Source organism: Punica granatum, chromosome 5, assembly GCF_007655135.1.
Source record: "Punica granatum isolate Tunisia-2019 chromosome 5, ASM765513v2, whole genome shotgun sequence".
Lineage (NCBI taxonomy): Eukaryota > Viridiplantae > Streptophyta > Magnoliopsida > Myrtales > Lythraceae > Punica > Punica granatum.
This window is the reverse complement of record NC_045131.1, coordinates 14,754,069-14,776,120: the sequence shown is the minus strand read 5'-3', so window position 1 is coordinate 14,776,120 and position 22,052 is coordinate 14,754,069. Positions and strand designations below refer to the sequence as shown.

The window sequence follows — 22,052 nt, the reverse complement described above, 5'->3', positions numbered from 1 at the left end:
TACTTATTTAATTAAATTAAAACAAATACATCCTAAGAATGCGTTTGATACGTGAAAATCTTTTCACATTCCTAAAAATGTGAATTGTTTTCCCATAGCACACCAGATTCTCACGTTTGGTTGGATTATGGTAATCAATGTTCCTATCTTAACACTCCCACAGAAGTGAAAAAGTAGATTCCCACAAGGAGATAGGAAAGCGGATTTCCATTTTGATAAGAATGCACATTACAGAAATCCCTTCACCGGTAAACTATCAAATGCACAAAAAAAAATGCCTACCGAGAAAAAGAAAAAAAGAAGAAAAATTGTTTATAATTAGGAATCTTTATAAAGAAAATGGAGCGAAAATAAGAATAAATGAATAAACAAAAAATAAAAAGGAGGAATCCTTTAGGAATTTACCAAGAACCTTGTCTCTCCACACATGGGGCCCAACAGCTCAAATGGAGATGCCTGCCGAGAGATGGACGGCTCAGATCTCACCTCAGGCGGGGCCCACAAAACGCATCTTCACCGTCCGATTGAGTGCCACCAAAAAAAAGGAAAAAGAAGAAGAAAAAAAAAAAGAAAATGAAGAATAAGAGAATCAACCAATATGAATTGATTAAAGTGATTCGTCATTGTTCTAAATAAGGTCTCGATTCAGATCGAACTAAATTAATTGGAATAAATTTGCCCTCCAGATATCATGATGTATATTGAATGGAAAAACAGGAAAATGGAGGGAGGTCGGGGGTTGGGAGAGTCCAAGTCCATATGTCCGCGTCAAGTGTCCGTATGGGCGGCTGAGGGTTGTCCCGGGCTTGTCCCCCCGAGGCAGCTGCACACTGCCTCACTCATGCCCCTCCTTCCACCGACAGCCTTACCTTTCCTCTGTCCCCAATTCATGCCTTGAGAGCAATCCCATCGCAAAAAGATGAACTTGACATGATTGTATCTAAACACTAATATTATTATTAATATTAATTAATTAATTGAAAACTCCAACACCTACTTTGCCTTTTCCTATAAGACACACCAAACCTGCAACCCAATCCCCACATTCACACTCACGCCTCTCCTCCTCCTCCGTGTTCGTCATCAACAGATCTCGAGAGTTTTGCAGAAAGCTGTTGAAGGGTCGAGTCGTAACATCAAGGAAAGGACTTGTTTCTTGAAGGAAAGCTTGAATTTTTTTGGACTGTCTGAGCTTTTGGGGAAGAAAATGGGGAGCTTTGAGACTGATCTGAATCTTGAGGCTACAGAGCTGAGACTTGGTCTGCCCGGAAGGGAAGAGTCCGACAAGAGCAGCAACGGTACTAGGAACTGCAACAAGAGACCTCTGTCTGAATCTGAGCCAAGACCAGATGGGGATGATGAAGGGCCGAAGGCCGCATCCGCCCCAAAGTACGTTCTTCTCAATTCTTTCAGGAAAATGGGTCTTTTGTCAAGATGGGGATTTGTTCTTGTGGGACTGACTGAGGTTTTGGGTTTGTTTCAGGGCGCAGATAGTCGGGTGGCCGCCAATCAGGTCGTACCGGAAGAACAATCTCCAGCCGAAGAAGGCGGAGGCGGAGGCGGCATCTGGGATTTATGTGAAGGTCAGCATGGATGGGGCTCCCTATCTCAGGAAGATCGATCTCAAGGTCTATGATGCCTACCCTGAGCTCCTAAAGGCTTTGGAGAACATGTTCAGATTCACCGCAGGTAATAACGGAAACATCATCCTCTCGATAAACCAGTAATTGATCGGTCTGTCAGTTTCTTGTTGATTGATTAAAGGGTGTTGAGAATCAATCTTGGTTTGTTTAATTTCTCAGGTGAGTACTCGGAGAGGGAAGGCTACAAAGGGTCGGAGTTTGCCCCAGCTTACGAGGACAAAGACGGCGACCTGATGCTCGTCGGAGACGTCCCTTGGGAGTAAGTTCGATTCCCCTACGTGCTTTCCGCTGGCTTCCGGTTTATATGTATAGATGCGCTAACGCGAGAATTAATCTTGTGTTTTCAGAATGTTCATAACATCCTGCAAGAAGCTGAGAATCATGAAAGGGTCGGAAGCTAGAGGCTTGGGATACGGGGTGTAACGACACCGCGAACCCCCAAGTCACCTAACCCATTGAAGAGCAGATAAACAACATGGGCAGGGATTCAAACTTTCGAATGTTTAGGGAGGAGAGGGGAATGCTTCTCCCTGGGTTCTCCGAGAGGGGCGGGTTTGGTTTATGTGTCTGAATGGTCGAGGCAGTCTTCAATGGGGTGTCGACTGGCCGATGAAGGAAGGCTCGAGACCATAGTGTTGCATTACTACAAGTTGGTTTTTTGTTTCCGGAATTTTGAAACTGAGGTCGTTGATGGTATATGAGAATTACATACGTGACAATCGGGCTGGTTCTGTTTTTTTTTTATTTTTTTTTTTCCTTGTATCCATCAATCGGATCGGTGCTTCTGCTCCATAGCCGCAAACAAAAGTGGGGGGAAAGAAAGAAAAGAAGAAAAAAAGGTTATTTCATTTGTAAATGTATAGAGGACTGGGAGGAATTTCTTCCAAATTTCTCCGATTTCGATGTTTTGTAGCATGAATACGATTACAGGTTGAATGGTGTATACACAGGTTTTTAATGGAACATAACAATTTGATACTGTTTCATCAAATTTTTCTGCAGATGTTTCATTCTACTGTTTCTCTTCTGTCAATCGTGGCCGGTGAAACTTTTTTTTTTTGCCACGGCCGGTGAAACTATTACTGAAAACAGTACATATCATAGAATTTCGACATAAGAAAGTGAACCTTAGACAGATTTAGTTGCGGCAGATATAAGCATAATCCTTCTCCTTCCGGCTTCGAGTGGATTACCATATACGATTATGTATTTGAAGTTTTCAGGGACCTTCAGGACAATATAGATTACAGAGAGCTTTCTTCCATCGATGCAACAATATGGAGTAACCTAAGTTTAGGCTAAAATTAGTTGCAGGAATTAGCCCCATTAATCTGAAGAAGCTAAAGTGGCAGGAGAAAATAAAAATACCATGAAAAAAGAAAAAAAAAAAAAAAAAGCAATTACCAGTGTATCTGAAAAAGGGAAAGAAAAAGCACGCTTCAATGTTTATAATTTTTTCCTCTTTTTTTTTTGGGTGATAAAAATGTCGTTACTACTTATTACTAAGTGCCACTTTGGTTCGCCGAAAGTTCAATGTTTCCTTTTCTTTTTCTTTATTTTTTTTTTGGGATTGAAAAGGAGCCGTTTAGTTCGTCGAAAGTTCCTGGGATTCTGAGATTCCCACGAACAATCGATCCCCTTTGCCATGTTTGGAGAGAATTTGGAGCCTAAAAATCCCAACTCGAACTTCTTACCCTCGGCTAAGAGGGCCAAGCTTTATTTTTCTAGTCTATGTTTTAGAATTTATTATTTGAAAGTAAAACTTATTTATCGATATTTTTACAATTATTTATAATTTATTTTAAATAAAAAAAAACAGTATTTACTATTTATCTATAAATATAATTTAATGGGTATATTATAATTTTATAATTTAAGGACTTGCAAGTAAATAAATATACTCATTCATATTAAAACTAGGATTTTGGAAAAAATAATTTTTAATGTGCCATTTGCTAATTTTAACTTTAATTATTTTACTCAGCTAAACAATTTATATCATAAAGGCATTATTGTAGAATTACATCTCTTTCAAACTATTCTATATTCGTAACAAGCACCTTTAATATTACATTATCATTTACTTTCTAAGAAATATAATGTATTTACCAAAATACGAGAATATAATATTCCTAGAAATTTAACATTTACGGACTTATTTTCCTAACGATATAACATTTCCTTATTTTCTTTCGGTGTACCCCTTATAATTTAATAATCGGCGAATCAAACAGCGATGGTTGTCTACCTTCAACCCAAAATAAGATGGCTGTCTACCAGCTTTTAGAAAAAAAGAAAAAAAGAAAAAGACGGTTGTCTGCTTGTTTGTTAGGTAGCCCCCTGAATCAGAGCGGCCAAATTCAACTTAAACATTTTTTGCGGGTACGGCATAACTTTATAATTCGTACCAAAGAAATAAATTCACTGGTCAATCTTTATTGCAAAAACTCGATCACTTTAAAGTACCAATATATAAATTTTCAAAATAAAATTTCAGCATATATAAGTTGAGGAGATGAGCAGTTAATATTTTCCCTTTATTTTTTTTTTCTGAAATGCTATTTGATCGTTCACATCATGTCGATATGATAAGAAAATCATAGATATTCTTTTTTCAAGATAATATTGACCCAAAGAAATAAAAATGGCTAATTAATACTTAGACATCAAATTTTTGGCCAAATAATTAGACATCTATTTACTGTTATCTAACATGTGTTTTACTCACTATTTCATATGACAAGGTAAGATCACTAGAGAATTTTCCTAAAATGCTTCTCGTTCTCCAGCAGTGTTTTAGCCTTTCTTTTTTGGGTTAATTATATGGTCAAAATCCTAATTATAACCTAAAAAATTAACAACAAAATGGCGGGGCAAGTCAATGGACCCCCATCGGAAAAGAAAATGCAAAGTTCAACAGTCAATTAGTACACACGTTCCCTTCTCGATAAGTATGGTTGACAACAACCACCCAACCGCGTAGGAGTAGTTTATAAATCTCTCAAACTAGACAACTCTTCCAACCATGCCCCATCCGTCTCGAGGTTAAGATGAGCACAGCGCGGCACTTTGGGATCAACCTCAAGATTGAATCTGCGATAGCCCCGTGCCCGAGCCATTTCGAGACCGGACCAGGCCAGCCATAATTCAACTAACACCGATGACGAATGACCTGCATTCTGCACAAACCCCCCAAGCCATCATCCCCACTCATCTCGTAATGGTCCTCCGGCACCTGTCAGCCCAGTGTTCCCTTTCGAAACAAAATATGTTGCTACTGCATGAAACAAAATATTTTTTATTATTATTTACAAGTAATGAGAATTTTATCACTATTTAAAAATGAAATACAAAAAGCACATAAAGATTAAAAGAACAAAAAAAATCCGGAAAGTAGCAACTTTTTAGCCTTTCTTGTAAATATTTTGCAATTGCGTAAAATAAAATGATCTCTTTTTTTAAAGTAATAAGAATTTTATTATTTTATTTTAAAATAAAATATATTGAAAGTTTAGAATTCCATGTGAAAAAGTTAAGAAGAATTCAATGAGTTTATAAGATATTGAGTATCATAATCTATCAATTCAAATTTTTGAATTGGAAATGGGTCCAATCACTTATAGATTTAGTATAAAGTTTACATGTGATATAAAACACAACGAGAGAAAAATTACAAGAACACAAAATTTAGAAAGGATACTTCTGACTAACCACATCGTTGGAGATGATTGGCAGATTTGTTATATTTTACACTGTGGTCAGATCCACATGAGATGCTAATATTTAACCTACAATTCTTGAAGTAGACTTCTTTCGTATTCTTTATCCAAGAAAATGGTGTCCAGTGAACTCTATGGTCTATGCAAAGGACCAATATACCGACTTCAAGTGGTCCGATCGACTTAAACAGTAGTTCTTTGCGCCCGCAATTTTAAACTGACCTACCGGCTTAAATTGCAATATAGCGAACCTTAATTATCATGATAGAAGCCATAGACCGAGATTCTATAATGAACTTACTTTTTCCTTTTTCCTTTTTTTTTTGGTGAAAAAATGAACATACTTTTTCTTAGACAAGACAAACATATCTTACCATGTCCTAATTGAAGATTTAGCTTGTCCACAGGATCTCATATAGACATCTCTTCTAAGCTAATTACTAAATATTAATTTAAAAATCTCCATTAAGGAAGGGAATTTTCTTTTTAATTAACAAAAGGGGGAGATCTTATCGAGCAGACCAAAGATTTTTTGGGCCATGTGTTCACATCCTTTTGAATGTTTAATTTATTCATACGGAGGGATCAGTTGGGAGCACAATACCATAAACAAAATGCACCTGATGCTTTCCATCTTTTTTAGCTTACAAAATGGAAATTAAAATAATGCTACAGATGCCTCAGGAAATGTGTAAGTAATTCTTCCCATTTATTATAACAATAATACAACAAAAGGAATTTATTCCTCCTTTCTCACCCAAAAAAAGAAAAAAAAAGAAAAAAGAAAAAAGAACAAAGAAAAGAAATTCTTTCTGTTCACTTATTAATACTATGTTCTTTATGAAATTACATGGGGCACCCCAATACTTTCACAAATTTGCAATGTCACCCTCTAAGAAGTTCCAACAAATTACTCCTAGTTAAACTCGTAAAGCTCGGTAACTTGACTATTCGGCAGACACTGATGCAATAAATGGAAAAAAAAAAAAAAGATACTCATCCGTCTAGCTAAACTCAAAGCTTTGGTAATGATTGGCAAATGTTGATGCGGGATGAAATGATAGACAGTTATTGCCACATAGTATGGGAACTTTCGAGCAATTTCACGAAAGAAGAGGGGTACATTTTATGTATAATGTGGCCACACCTGCATGTTCTGAAAGGGCAGTGCATTGAACTTTTACATCTAGAGGATTGGGTCACTGCCTCCCTAAGGAGACACATCTCATCTTTACATTACCCATAAAAATACTTAGAAAATCCCCCACTTTCTGCGTCTTTTTCTTGCTTTCATTTTTCATTAAAATAATAAAAATGTCCCCCTTTTTTTAATCCTATCTTAAGCACAAAGTTAGGCCATAAAAGTAAGTAAATGCAGAAGCAAGATCAGACAGGATTCCATATGCCAAGGAGCTTTACGATACGTAATATATGCTAAGATTCTCAAGTTGCAAAAGGGAAGAAGGTAAAGACGAAGCTCCGCTATGATCATGAATCATAGCAGTGCAGTCGGCATTTGTTCTTGACTGAAAGTTTTTCCATGTTGACAATGAACCGGTCATGTAAAAGGAACTGCACCAAAACTCCAAAAGCCCAGCTTCTTTCCATCTCATACAAGTAAAACAACTACAGATTGGGCTTCACATAAGAATCTACCATTTATCAGATATACAATCGTTTTTAGTGCCAAAAGGAAAAACCAAGTAAAAGAAACATATCTTCAGTAGAGTTGGAGCTTGTTGACTCCTTGAGAACGAGGGCCGAGAGATTGCCAACAAGCTGTACTCCCGTCTAGGCGCGTTAGACCATGCACGCAGTCTTTTTGACGAAATTCCTCAAGATATGAGGAAGCCTCTGATTTTGTCAGACAGATACGAGTAGGTTTTGGATCGCCCTTGAGTTTCTGGATAGCATCCGTAGGTAGAGGCTTGGCAAGGGAAAAGAGGGCGAGAGATAGGGAGTCACTATATGGGCTTGTTCTAAAGTGCGGGTTTGACTCTAATTTAACCGTTCAGAATGCGGGTCTTAACCTGTTCATGGGATGCGGAAGGGTTGATTTTGCTGCCATGATATTTATTCGGATGGGTGAAAGGGATGTTGGTTCTTGGAACACGATGATATTTAACTGGACGGGTGAAAGAGATGTCATTACGGTAATAATGGTGCTGTCAACGCTGCGAGAGAGTCATTTGATGATTCTCCAGCGAGGAATGCTGTCTCGGGGACAAGCACCAAAACTGTAAGGATCTTTGGTGCGGATGACTCACCAAGAAAGTTGACTCGAGCTGTTAACTCACCTCAACATCATCCCTGCAGGAAACATTCAGATTAAAATATAACAGACCCATTTGTGATAATGAAATAAAATGGAATGAGAAAACAGAAGTTTGAACTTTTCGACTAAATGAACCAAATGGCAGGTTGCGTTTGTTTGGACTTAACATTAAGTGCTGAAATTTAAGTGCATAAAATTTAAGTGTTTAAGTAAATAAGTGCTTAATGAATTAAGGAAATTTTGTTTGGTGTAATCAGTTTTGAAAACTTTATATCACTAGAGATCCTAATTACAAAAAGGCCACAAAACTTATCTTCTTTTAACTTTCACCCCAACATTTTTATATTATTTTTTAAAAAATTAAAAAAAAAAAGCTCAGATCATAGCGCAGGCGATCGAGGGCCACCCCTAATTGAGGTCATCGACAATGTCAGAGGTCATCGGCAACCTCATCTAGGCAGTGGTGGCTAAGATCGGTGCCACCATCACCCTTAATCTCTCTCTCTCTCTCTCTCTTCAAAAATCGAAGAGAGGGAGGGAGTCAAATCAGAGCCGATGGCTATTCCGTCGCTGGCCCCCACCGGCACATAGTAGATTGTCGGCGACCCTAGACGTCATCGGTGACCTCCTTTGTGCCAATGGGGGTCGGCGATGGAGCCCCCATTGACTATGATTTCGTCACTCTCTAGAGAGAGGAATTTCGAGCGGTGGTGGCCCTCGATCCTAGCCAACACCGCCCTCTCTCTCTCTCTTTCTTTGTCCCAAAATCGAGTGGACTGAATTGCAAAGAATGTAAAAGTTTAGGGGCTTAGCTACATATATTGTATAAACAGCCCACTAACTGAGGGAGTTAGCTGAAAAAAAGTAAATTCTCATTTACTTAATGATTGAGCACTTTTTTGACTGAATGATTAAGTTAAATCAATTTTTATATTGTATTATCCAACAAGTTTGATTCAATTGTGCTGAAATTTTAATTTTAGCACTTAATTAGAGTTATCAAATACAACCTTAATGTAGTAGACTGATAATATCATGGACATAATTTTCAATGATCAAAAGTTGGAGATAGGACATTGCAACAGTTAATGGTCCCTATGTGGTTTCAGAAAGCTATCCCAGATTTCCATTTTCATTTTGTTAAAAAAAATGAAATTTTTTAGTAATAAGTTAATAACTGTTGTTTTTCATTAACAGATAGGAAGCTATCTTTATTTTCAGAAAGGAGGATTTCAAATATGTTCTTTACCCGAGAAAATGACATAATCATCCAGCTTGGCAATAAAAAGGAATGTAATCTCCGCAACAACCTGAAGCAAACTATTCAAGAGAGGAAGTGTCTGATGTTGTCTTGTTGGTTCTCATGTTTCCTGAAACAGATGATAGTTTTCAAAACCAATTCTAAGAAGACCCTTAAGTTGCTGTGAGAATATCTCACCTGCTTCTTTTTCTTCTTCAGTCTTCTCTTTCTTCTTGGTTTGTCTTGCTACCTTGACCTCCCGTCCTCAAGTGTGATGATTCCCGAGCATTAAAAGAGGAGTTCCTGTTATTTTATGTGTTGCTGGCAGATGTAGACAGACAGACTCGATTACTCGATGCATTTCTGCCCGTGGAAGGATCAAACCTTGATTTTACCACGAATAGATTTCAAAAACGGACTTATTTCGGATGGGAATAACCTCCTCTCACAAACTTCAGCATTTGAGTGAGAAATGGGCCCGATTTCTTTTATCACTGGACATGCCTGATGACCTTCTCCAGAAGAACCGGATGCGTTGCTTCCTAAATAGCAAGAAGGAAGACTTCAGAAGTTCGCAATCAAGTTCTAGCCTACAGAAAAGCCTGACATTTCGGAGGACAGAAATACATAGTTCACATCATAGGAACAAAAATAATTTGGTCCACATGCTTAAACCACTCAGCTGTTCAACAAAAACCATGAAAAGACATACCTATTAGTTACTTCCAATTACAGAACGGAAGTCCCTACATCAAAAACCGCCAGCACTCAAAAGGCAAATGTAATTATTGGATGTATAATATCAGTGATGTTTGGCTCTAGAAATCCCTAGGATTTGCATCTTTTTTATTTTCTTTCAAAAACTTGAACATATGTAAAAGATGTATTGGATTGGATCGCAATATGTACTACATGTAGGATTGTAAAAATTGCACTGAAATGCACAACATATAAGAGAAATGGATAACTAGAAATCTGAGAACAGATCTCTCAAAACAAAATACCAAAATTCCTAAGCCCCAACTCATCATCTGCATCAGCTTCGTCACTTGAGCTTCCAAACATAAAGAAATTATCTTCACTATCTTCCATCAAGTAGATACATACCAGCAACATTTGGAGAAACCAACTTACCATGCCTTGCTAATTTATGAAATTATCTCACCGCTATGAAAGATAAGCCGAATATATCAAGTACCAAAAACGATTGTTACACAGAGAAAAAGGGTGGCCGTGGCACTAAAATTTCCCCTGAAGCTTAATTCCTTCCCATGGTCGAGTACAATGAGAAACCTTTTGTGAGTGCAAAGACTCTTCCCTAAAGAGGTGGCTCCTACGCTCAGCTGCTTCGGTTTCCTAGCAAGCCAGAATGCAGATTAGTATCTTCACCAAATACGGGATTAATTATGTTATTGTGATTTGTTTTCAGGAGTTTCAGAAGCATACTTCTTGTTTGTGTCGAGCTGAGAAATGGATTAGAAGCATGCATTTGTTCCTAAACCTATCTGCATACCTGACAATCTGAAAGCAAACTTAATGCGTTATTGTGAAAGCAAGCGCAGAGAGTTAAACTAAAGGAATGTATTTATGATGAAAGAAGATTTCATGCTCATGTCTCGTAAAACTGACCTCCAATAGATGAGTATGTCCATACTCCCTTGCGTCTTCTATGGTCATTGTGTCATTATTGAAGGTGCTCTGAAAGAAATAGAGCATCAGAATAACAAAACTCAGAAATTACCTGAGTAATTTTTTACTACATCTATAGCATGGATCCTTTGATTATGTCTCGACGAAAATCTGATTGTTGCGAATAACGTATCAAAGCCACTTCTCTATTTGATCAGGGTCATTAGTATTGGAGGTATTAATATCAGTATTTTCCTGCTTATCAGTAAAAATTACTACACGATTGGCTTTTCTTGAACAAATCTCATGATCCTCTGCGATGTTTTCTTCATTTTCTCCTCCTTCCTGTTGTTCTAATTCATTGATTAATTGGTATGACCATCGGGGAACTTTTTTACTGATTTCTTTTATTCCAATAGATTTTTTTATAATTCTTTTAGCCTTGGGATCGGTTATAACTGGATTGAATAAAAATTTGAATATTTTTTTTTGATCTTCTAAATCAATTCTTCCTTGTTCATCTTCTATAACTGCAAATAAAGAAAGTTTTTTTTCTCTTGATAATGAATTTCTATCAAATGTATCTTCTTCTTTTTTCAATTTGTCATAATCAGTAATTAAAAGTATACCATGAATCTTATTTATCCAACCCGTCTCTATGTAATTTTTTATTAAATTTTTTTTTTGAGGATGAAAAAAAAAATTTGATGAAGAAGAAGGCCACAGGCACAAACTGACGGTAGTCAACCGCAGAGAAAGTGATACCTCCAAGATTAGAATCTTAGCCCTCAAGACATCGACATTATCACTATCGACGATAAATTTTGACATATTGTCTCCTGTAAATGCAATCTCAGGTACCATTATGGTGTTCGTGACCTGGAAATTCAAAAAATCCTTGCAATTTATGCATTGAGATAAGATAAAAATAATCTTAAAAAACACAAATTGGAACTTAACAAAGCAGAAACAAATGCAGTCATGTCTCCTGAATAAAAGCTTAACCCACAATGAGAAAAATCTGCCCACCTCAACACCAGCTAACCTCAAATCCCAAATCCCGCAGCCAGAAAGCCCTGCATAGTCCTGCTTCAGTTTCTGCTTCACAGAGTACACTACATATCCCGGGTAACAACAGAAGGAGAAATGGAACTTCTATAATCTTGATAAGTGATTATCCTTCCTATGAAATATACACTGAGAGAATACAAAGAAGAAAAATCGGGACCGGCCTGGCTCGGGATAACATGGGACCCTAAAAGCTTTTACTTTAAGATCTTTCCGCATAGAAATCTCCTCTCCTGCACGCATAATTTATAGGATTGAGAATAATGCAAGTACAGAAAGAACTGAGGAAAACAGGTAACAACTGGATTCTCATCTTAAAAATGTTGGGAGCTTTCGAATTGTTGAACATTCCCAACATCCATGCCACCTTCAGATCCGAACCATCCATCTCTCTATGCCCCGTGAAAAGCCTATCCACGTCTTCTTTCATGGAACACGGCACAATAACTGTTGAAGGCTTCAGACTGAACAACCCACAACTTTCAACATGCATGGCCACTCTTCCCTGATAAATGAATGCCTCATTACTGAGTACAATTCATAGACAGGAATGAGATTTCGTGATTCCAAAGATTGAATAATTATCTGAAGCTCGGCGACAACTCATTGGGAACTCCAAACCTGAAATTCTTTATCATCGATTACGAATACCGTCAAACATAATTATCATTTGCCTCAATCAAGAAACGGAGAACTCAACCAAGGGAACAAATCAGCAATTAACTATTCCCACCAAAGAATGAAATCAAGTAAGCTATCTTGAGTCTGATCAACAAATATTGGGCAAAATGGAAACCTTTTCCCAGCCAAAGGTCATCACCTTACGAACATTTGACGAATAAACCGAAACTTATCCCACCAAAAGACTAATGATTGAAAACGAAAAATCAAGAGGGGGACTTACACTGTGGTCCCTGTGCGCGTGGGAGACGAAGAGGAGTCCTGCGTGATGGCACGGTGCAGGCACTGCCCTATGTTGAAGGCCAGCTTCAACAACAGGAAGATGACAAAGGTCTCGTGCCAGTCGATCGAAAAACTGTGGACTTCAATCACCAATTTCTTGCCTGCTCAAGTCTTCCCTGGGTCATGAGCGGTAGGGTTTCTGCCGTCCATTAATAGGGAGCTAAATCTTCAGCGACGGAGGTCGTGAGGCAGGGGAGGCTACAGTCTAAATAATTCCACGTTACAGTCTCTATGTTCTACATATGCTACAGTCTCTTGTTCCGCACAAACTACAGTTTCTTGCCTAGTCCTAGAAACCTTATATCTTCATTAAGTAATTCCAAAACAAAATATATTGCCTCAGAATCGAAATGTGATAGATCCCCCATGACAAACTCATGCACCATTCCTGCTAACTCAATCCAGCTTGATCCCCTATTCTTACTGACCTTATTTTCTCTTATCATTGTTCTTACTTTCACCACACCATCCCACCTTCCAGCAGTTGCATACAGACTGGACAATAAGACGTAATTACCCGAGTTACTGGGCTCAATCTCGAACAACTCAGCAGCAGCAACCTCACCCAATTCCACGTTCCGGTGGACCCTACAAGCAGCAAGCAAAGCTCCCCAAACAACTGCATTTGGTTTCGTTGGCATCTTACATAGGAGACCATAGGCCTCATTAAGGCACCCTGCACGCCCAAGGAGGTCGACCATACAAGCATAATGTCTCTCCGATGGGCGGATTCGGTATTCCTCTATCATTTCATTGAAGTATTTCCTCCCCTCCTTTACGAGCCCACCATGATTGCAAGCACTCAGAACTCCAAGAAATGCTATCGCATCAGGTTCCATATTTTCTCTCTGCATCCTGCTGAACAGGGACAGCGCTTCTTGACTCATTCCATGATTTGCAAATGCCTTAATCATGGTGCTATAACAGAGCAAATCCTTATTGGGAATTGCTTCAAAAACTCTTATGGCTCTCTCAATGCTCCCGCATTTTGCATACATGTCTATGAGACCTGTAGCAAGACGTAAGTTAGAAAAGGATGAACCATCCAAGCAATCACGAATGATTGATTCGGCTATCTCTAAGATTCCTAGGTGAGAGCAAGCAGATATGATTCCAAGAATGAAAGTAACATCAGGCTTAATGCCCTGCTGCTTGAAGCATTCATACAGTTCTAGAGCCATACGAGGCTCACCATTCCTAACATAACCTCCAATCATCGTAGACCAAGAGACAAGATTCCTCATTGGCATCTGATCGAACAGTTGCCTTGCCAACCCCAGATTGCCTGATTTCACATATCCATCTATCATTATAGCCCATGATGCCACATTTTTTTCAGGCATTTTACTGAAGAACTCTTCTGCCGATTCTGTATCCCCTGATTTAACAAACCCAAGTAGCATCAGATTACAGACCCCAACATCACGAGAGGGTATCGATTCAAAAACTCTGCGGGCCCCCACAAGGTCTCCCTTGTCCATGTATCCAGTGATCATCACATTACATGAAGCCGAGTCCCTGGAGGGCATTTTCTCAAACAGAGCGCTAGCCTCCTCCATGTCACCGGCCTTGATGTACCCTCCAATCATGCTTTTCCACGAGATAGCATTCGTCTCCGGAGAATTATCAAACAAATCTCTCGCAGCATCCACCTTGCCATTATTACCATAACCTGAGATCATAGTGTTCCAAGAAACAACATCCGTTTCACCCATCCGGTCAAATATCATCGCAGAAAAATCAACCCTCCCACATCTCATAAACAGGTCGAGAGCCGCATTCTGAACAGTCAAATCAGAATCGAACCCGCACTTCAGAACAAGTCCGTAAAGTGACTCCCTATCTCCCGCCCTCTTTTCCCTTGCCAAGCCTTTACATATCGATGCTATCGTGAAACTCAGGGGCGACTCAGGACCGAATCGCATCCGTCTGAATAAATGAAAAGCTTCCTCGTACCTGTAGTTCTCGACGCACCCACGAATCAGGGCGGTCCAGTGAAAGGAGTTCGGTTGAGGAATTTCGTCGAACAGGTTGCGTGCATTGTCTAGCGCGCCGAGACGAAAGTACAACCGGAGGAGCTTGTTTAGTACGAGGTCACAGGAGTTTATGGCGCCAGAGACAAGCAGATGGGTGTGGATTGATTTTAAGGATTTGAGGGAATGGCATTTGCCGAGGAGTTGAAGGAGCGAGCTGCTGCTGTTCATCTCACGGCTCCAATCAAATTTATAGTTACTGTAAAACAAACTAGTCGGTCAGGGGAAGAAGCAGCGGAGAGAGAGATGAAAGGGACTGCCTTGTTTTTTTGAGTAAATTGATGAATTGGTCCCCCAAAATTGAATGTATATCAAATTTACCTCGGGAAATTTTTTACATCAATTTAGCCCTCCATTTAATAATTGTACATCACATTCATCCTTCCGTCACCTTACTGTCAATTAGTGGAAGGCTAAAGTGATGCAAAATATTTGTCGAGGTAAATTTGATTTATATTCAATATCTTGAGGACCAATTTGTTAATTTACTCAATTGCGTCTGTCATTTTTTACCCTTTTCTACTCTCTCCTCCTTTGTTCTTCCACTCCCTCAACTATCTCAGAAAGTCTGGCAGAAGTTGGGAAACGAAACTCAGAGGATAAGCTCTGTGGGCGGGATTTGTTTGATCAAATTAGCCAGCCATGCAATAGCAGCAGATATAAGGAGAGTAATAAGCTCAATTTCTTTGTTGTTAAGCATTTTGGTTTTTGGGTTTCGAAGAAATTCGAGCTAGGTCCTGTGTATGCAGAGGTTTGGTGTGCCATAGTTTGGTGTGCCACTAGCTTCGAAAATCTAAAGGTAGGTAAGGGTGTTTATTACTTGCATTGTCGATTATGTGGTCCTCTACTTGTCTCCTTACTCTGATGTGTTATCATGTGTAATGAATGTGGTCCCCTATTGTTCCTCTTTAGCGTTGTTGTGGCCCATATGATGATAAAGTTTGCTTTTTTTCTCATTTTTTTAAAGCAACTGTTGGATGGTTAGTTAATATGCCTATTGTTCTTTGGATTGTTGCAGTATGGCGTGGGAGTATGTTGAGGACAATGACTATAAGATGGGGCTTGAATTGTATTTTGTTTGGTATGATGATGATCCTGAATTTATTGAATCAAATCAGCTAGGTTTAGAGGATTATGAGAAGAATCATGCAGATGGTGGAGGTTCTGGAAGGCAGTTTGCTACTGGAGGGAGTAGATCGCATGAAGTTGAAGATGGAGGGTCTAGACTGTAGGGTGCTAGTGGAGGCGGTACATTGCATGTTGCTGAAGCTAGAGGGTTTGGATATAACACTGAAGAACCTCAAATGCAAGACAAACAGAAAGCTAAAAGAAAAAGGAAGAACACAAAGACCAGGTTCAAGCAAAGAACAATTGAAGAAAGAGAAATATTGTTTGCATAGCAAGAGAGAATATTTGCAGAGCAAGAGATAAATGTTGAGGTGGAGGATTCAACAATCTCTGATGGTTATGACACTGATGAGCTAGAGTCTCTTAAAGGTGATGAGAATGATGGGGAGGCTGTGCAATTACCAGTGTTAAATGAAGCAGCTGAGTTTGAACTTATTACAATAGAGCTTGAGATGAAATTCCAAATCTAAAAGTGTTCAGGAATGTAGTGAGAGATTATAATATTTGTAGGGGAAGGGAAGTTCGATTTAAAAAAAAATGAGTCCATAAGGCTGAGGGCGAAATGTGCGGAGAAAGAATGTAAGTGGGTTATATTGTGCTCACTGAATAAGAAGACCAACACATATCAAGTGAAAACCTTTATGAGTGAACATACATGTTGTAGAAGGTTGCCGAATAAGTTGGCTACAGGGGAGTGGGTGGTAAGTAAGTTGATTCCAAGGGTTAGGCTCCAACCAAGCATGACTGGATAAGAAACTTATGATTACCTGATGCACACATATAGAGTAAAAGTGGGAGATGCTATGATCCACGGGGCTCTATGTATTGCTCATAAGACATGTCAGGGTTCAAAAAATGAACATTATGCTAAACTAAGATATTAATGTAATGAACTTCTAGAAAGCAACCCAGGGTCGAGTGTGGGACTGATTGTTGCTCCTGTCTCACATCATTTTCAGAGAATGTATGTATGCTTGGAGGCTTGTAAGACTGGGTTTTTTAGTTGTTGTAAGCTACTTATTGGCCTAGATGGTTGCTTCCTGAAAGCGTATTTTGGGAGCCAACTTCTATCAACTATTGCTCAATACGGAAATAATGCCTTTTATGTAAGCATAAAGGCTAGGTCAGGTACGTTTATGCTTACATTAAAAAAAATGATGTGAAAAACACAGAAAATTGGAGATGGTTTCTCAGAAATCTTGTGGATGACTTAGGGGATCCTGTACTCAATAGTTTTAGCTTCATGTCTCATATGCAAAAGGTATGTTTAATTTTAATTTATTTCATTAATTACCTATGTATTCACTTTTGCTTATTGCTAATCTAATTATTTTATATTTATAGGGCCTAGATGTTGCATTGAAGGAGATTTGCCCAAGAATACCACATAGGTTTTGTGCTAGGCATATCTAGGCCAATTTCAACAAGAATTGGCCATGTAAGGAGTTGAAGGATGCATTATGGGCTTGTGCTAAAGCAACAACTGAGCAGCAATTTCAACAGATGATGGATCGCTTGAAAACAATTAGTCCTGCAGGATAGCTTTGGTTGAGCAAATAACCACCTGACAGATGGACCAGGTTAGCATTTAATACATACTCAAAGAATTTCTCACAGGCAAATAACATGTACAAGCAATTCAATTCTAAGATAATGAAAGTTAGGAGTAAGCCTATCATCACCATGGCTGAAGGGATCAAAATGTACATTATGAAAAAGATGACAAGGAACAAGCTACAAATGGTCATATACAAAGGTCCACTCTTCCCTAGAATTCAAACTGAGTTGGAGATCGTCAAGAATAGAGCTGCTGCTTGGACTCCACATTAGACTGCCTGATATGGTTAAATTTAAGGTCACCTACCCTCCAAATTCCAAATGTACTGTGGACCTACAGATGCATAAATATTCTTGCAAGGAATGGAACCTTATTGGGATCCCTTATATGCATGCAATTGCTTGCACTAGCTTTAATAACCTGAAGCTTGAAGATTTTGTGCATCCATGGTATTCAATGAGCACACATGAACAGCTCTATGGTTCCTTCATCAAACCTATTGCTGGTGAGGAATATTGGACAAAGACAAGTGAGAACCCTGTCCAACTTCCAAAGTTAAAAAGGCTACCTGGTCCTCCCAAGAAGCAAAGGAAGAAGAGAGCAGAGGAACCAAAAGATCCATACAAGTTGAAAAGAATCTTAGGTTCTATAGTTTGTGGGAAGTGTAGAGGCAGTAAACACAACATTAGGACTTGTAATGGTCTTTCAAATGCTTCAAGTTCAAAGAAAAAAGGCAAAAATTCATCAAGGAAATTCAATTTAGAGCCTAGTGGAACTAATTCAGCTGATGTATCTGATAGAGCTAACTTAGCTACTGCACTTGACGGAGCTAACTTAGCTGCTGCAGCAACTGTCCAAGTACATGACATGGATCTGTCACAAATCGCTGCCCCCTACTTACACCACAGTCATCTTGGCCTTTTCAGATGGCAAGTACATCACACGGGTACATGTTTAAAGATTTTTCATTCTGATTTACTTGATGTGCTTTTATTTTTCTAATAATGAAACAGGTCACGATGCAGGGGAGTCCTCTCGTAGGTCAAGATTTCCCACCTAAAAGGCCAGGTCTATCAACACAAGTATATATTAACTGGTATTATTTTTCTTATAAGTAAACTTGCAAATAGGTTGATTAGCATGAAAGATTTCTATTATACAATTTAGGAATGCTTCAAATTCAGGAGTGATTGTTTAAAGTTTAGTAGTGCCATCTCAAGCTGCATCAAGTTCATCTATGGTATGTATTAATGTGTTTGAAGCATCAAATATGTATTAGTTATTTGAGTATGTTGATATTAAGTATGTGCCATTGTAGTGGAGGTTTGACTTTGGAGTAACACCAGCTATGGCAATGCTAGGTAGACAAAGTGTTGTGAGAGGAATGCCTGCATTCAAGCCCCTTCCTCTGAGGCCATCTACTATACGCCCTAACCAGCAAATTAGCAGATCAATACCTACTCAGTTCATGTCCAAGGGACAACAATTAGTGTCATGGGAAACCATACATGTTGCTAGTCTTGCAATTGCAAAAGAATTTGCTAGATACCTCAACCTCAGCCAAAGGCCCCCTCTACAGTAAAGAAATGTTGGGCTTGATTAGATTTGAACTTTCTGATCTGAGGTATATATTGTGATTCTTTTTGTAAAGTTGGAAGTGATATAAGGTATATATTGTGGTTCTTTTTGTAAAGTTGGAAGGAGCTAAAGGTGTTAATATTAGGTATCATAGCTTCTTGATATTAGCGAGTTAATTATGAATATACTTGTTAACTTTTGCAAGCACTGGATTTTTTGCATATTAGGTACCAAACCAAATCCTATATGGATTTGGTATTTGTTATATCTAGGGGAAGGGATATGTTTCTTTGTTTAAGCTTGTGAAGACTAGAATGTATCTCATATGAACTTCAATGGTATATTAACTTCTTTTGTATGTCTTTGTTTATTGAGTTCCATCAATGCATACTAAGCTTCTTATCTAATTCATATAATTGTACTATATATAGCTATCAGGTTCCTTAATCTTGTTGAAGCAATCTTGCTGAAGCAATGTTGTTGAGCTTTTATCAGTTCAACAGAAAATATTGTGCCAAGGAATGTTGATAGAGATTGTGCAAAAGTAACCAAAATACTAATCAATTTTCTTACATTGCATAGTAGTTTACAACAGAAATCTCATAAGTACATAAGCTTAGATTGGACTTCACATAAATATAACTTCATATCAAAATATAAACAAACTGATGTGCCTATTTCCAACCAAATCAAACCAGTAACAACAATAAAAGGGAGACCAAAGATATAACAGATGAACAGAATAGAGAGAAGTTGAGAGAACAACATGTGAACTTCATTAACTTGTCTACAAAGGTTTGCAAAACTACATTACACGGAAACTAAAACATAAAGGACAGTAAGTACATTACAACTTAAAAAACTGCCTAATACACATGGCCAACATTCATACAAGAGTAAACTAACGAATTGGTCCTCCATAGATTAAAACAGGTCCCCTACAGAATAGTCATGCAGCACTGATACATTTCCCACAGGGAAGCTCATCCACCGATTTGAAATATCCACAACTTATTGACTTGTTCTTCATTCATCAAAACCATGAAAAAATAAGCAAACATGGAATGATAATACTGATAGTATACACAATACAAATATAGCAGAGAACAGAACAGAGAGAAGCTAAGAGAACAACACATGAACTTCATTAACTTATCTGCAAAGGTTTACAAAACTGCATTACACGAAAACTAAAACATAAAAAACAGTAAGTCTATCATTACAACTTTAAAATCTGCCTAATACACATGTCCAACATTCCTACAAGAGTAAATTAACGAATTCTAAAGATTGAAATAGATCTCCTGCAGAACAACCATACAGCACTGATCCATTTCCAATAGCGAAGCAGATCCACCCATTTGAAATATCCACAACTTATTGACTTGTTCTTCATTCATCAGAACCATGAAACAATAAGCAAATTGTTAATAAATTCAAAATTAGCCGAAAAGAAATAATCAATTTAGAAATTTCAATCACTAATTACTTGGAAAAAAGGGGGCAACGAAGGAATTTTCTCTCCAATTTTTCGAACTCTTTCACGTTAACAGCAAAACACGTTGCCCACACTCGCAAAACTAGTCTTCCCTCCTCCTTCCATTTACCATGCTCGCGCCACTGCTCCAGCTCGAATCAACATCCTCACTCAGCCCATGCCTAAAATGTCGATGTCGGTTGACCTAATTACAGGCTTCACAATCGGCCGATTCCATATTCATAGTTCATGAAGTCGATTCAATGGGACGGACTCTGTAGCTCTAACCTTTGCCGATTTGAGTGTTAGGTATTTCGAGTAACTGATGAAATAAAAAGAGGAGTGATATATTTAGCCAAAACAAAAAAGAAGAAAGGAGGACAGAGTAAAGAATAAAAATTTGGTCAATGTCGGATGAGTATGTCAATATTCGGACGAAATCAGACGGAAGAATGAATGTGAGTATTAAAATTTCCATTGGGTTTATACGGACCTGGGCTCATATCCACTTAAAAACTCAAGCTAATAAGTGGTGGCACCCGAGTCTCATATAAACCCATGGATATTCATTCATTTTTCCAATGTGGGATTAACATCCTCAACACCCGCCCTCATGTACAACGTGTGGTCTATTCTGCCTACACGTTATCACGTGCCCTTAAACACCCACCCTCAACAACTTACCTTGAGCTGGGCTCATCTTCCGTGCTTGGGCAGGGGGACTAATACAAGGCGCACTCTTGGCTGCACTCGAATATATTGGGCTTGGCGTAGTGTAGATGCGCACATGCGCATTGGCGCTCATACGCGTAACCTAGGCTCTAATACCATATTAAATTTCCATTGAGCTTATACGGACCTAAGCTCGTATCCACTTAAAAGCTCAAGTTGATAAGTGGTGGTACACAAATCTCATATAAACCAATGGATATTCGTTTATCTTTTCCATGTGGGATTATAATTCCCAATATCCGCCCTCATATGTAACGTGTGGCCTATTTCTACTTACACGTTGTCATGTGCCCTTAAACACCCGCCCTCAACAATTGACCTCGAGCCGAGTTTACCTTCTATGCTCGTGCGATGGGGATACTAACATGAGGCGTTCTTTTGGCTGCTCTCGATATTGGGTCGACGTAGTGTGAGCACACGAGGACATGCGGAAGCGTAATCCGCTCTGATACCAAGTAAAATTCCACTAAGCCTATAAGCGATTGAGTCCATTTTCAACCCAAAAACTCGAGTTGATAGGTGTTAACACATAAATCTCATATAAACTCATGGTTATTCTTTTTATTTTTCCAAGTGGGATTATAATTCCCAACACCCTCATTCACATGCAATGTGTGGTCTATTTATGCATACACGTTGTCACGTGCCCTTAAACACCGGCTCTCAACAACTAACATCTTTCATGCTCAGATAGGGGGGACTAACACGAGGCGCTCTTTTCGCTGCTCTCGATATTGGATCGGCATAGTGTGAGCCCACATGGGCGCGCGGAAGCGTAACTCGCGCTGATATCATATTGAATTTCTATTGGGCTTATACGGGGTCGGGCCCATTTTCACTTAAAAGCTCAAGCTGATAAGTGTTGATGCCCAATAATCATATAAACCAATTGATATTTGTTCATCTTTTCCATGTAGTATTAACATCATCAATAGTGAGATACAATTATTAAGTGGAGGGCTAAATTGATGCAAAAAATTTCTCGAGGTAAATTTAATGTACATTCAAT

The 22,052-nt window shown here is 38.6% G+C and overlaps 3 protein-coding genes across 4 annotated transcripts; 1 reads left to right on the top strand and 2 right to left on the bottom strand.

Annotated features, from left to right (window-relative positions):
- Positions 1-976: 976 nt before the first annotated feature.
- Positions 977-2,634, top strand: LOC116209002 (auxin-responsive protein IAA4-like; the record flags this gene model as incomplete). Its single annotated transcript, XM_031542578.1, has 4 exons — positions 977-1,389; positions 1,484-1,689; positions 1,803-1,902; positions 1,991-2,634. Coding segments are annotated over 4 exons (795 nt in total), but the record flags the coding sequence as incomplete, so codon positions are not given.
- Positions 2,635-6,946: 4,312 nt separating this feature from the next.
- On the bottom strand, positions 6,947-12,067 carry LOC116209001 (tRNase Z TRZ1-like). Its single transcript, XM_031542576.1, has 8 exons — positions 11,942-12,067; positions 11,536-11,661; positions 11,272-11,385; positions 10,507-10,575; positions 10,324-10,398; positions 9,076-10,233; positions 8,887-9,007; positions 6,947-7,672 (listed from the first exon to the last, which is right to left on the bottom strand). Exons 1-6 carry the CDS (start codon positions 12,065-12,067, stop codon positions 10,117-10,119), a joined length of 627 nt encoding a protein of 208 aa, XP_031398436.1. The 3' UTR covers positions 6,947-7,672; positions 8,887-9,007; positions 9,076-10,116.
- Positions 11,393-14,799, bottom strand: LOC116208624 (pentatricopeptide repeat-containing protein At4g02750-like). Of its 2 annotated transcripts, none has more exons than XM_031542154.1 (2): positions 12,479-14,799; positions 11,393-12,203 (listed from the first exon to the last, which is right to left on the bottom strand). In XM_031542154.1, the coding sequence occupies exon 1, from the start codon at positions 14,739-14,741 to the stop codon at positions 12,807-12,809; it is 1,935 nt and encodes a 644-aa protein (XP_031398014.1). In that variant the 5' UTR covers positions 14,742-14,799; the 3' UTR covers positions 11,393-12,203; positions 12,479-12,806. The 2 variants fall into 2 exon arrangements, with proteins under 2 accessions (XP_031398014.1, XP_031398015.1); XM_031542155.1 differs by having other exon boundaries at positions 11,393-12,195.
- Positions 14,800-22,052: the final 7,253 nt, after the last annotated feature.

Coding starts and splice junctions, on each gene's coding strand:
- LOC116209001 (XM_031542576.1), bottom strand. CDS start 12,067: ATGCATGTTGAAAGTTGTGGGTTGTTCAGTCTGAAGCCTTCAACAGTT. Junction 11,386..11,535: donor TGAGGTTAGCTGGTGTTGAG/GTGGGCAGATTT, acceptor TTGAATTTCCAG/GTCACGAACACCATAATGGT. Junction 10,399..10,506: donor GACATACTCATCTATTGGAG/GTCAGTTTTACG, acceptor GTTTGCTTTCAG/ATTGTCAGGTATGCAGATAG.
- LOC116208624 (XM_031542154.1), bottom strand. CDS start 14,741: ATGAACAGCAGCAGCTCGCTCCTTCAACTCCTCGGCAAATGCCATTCC.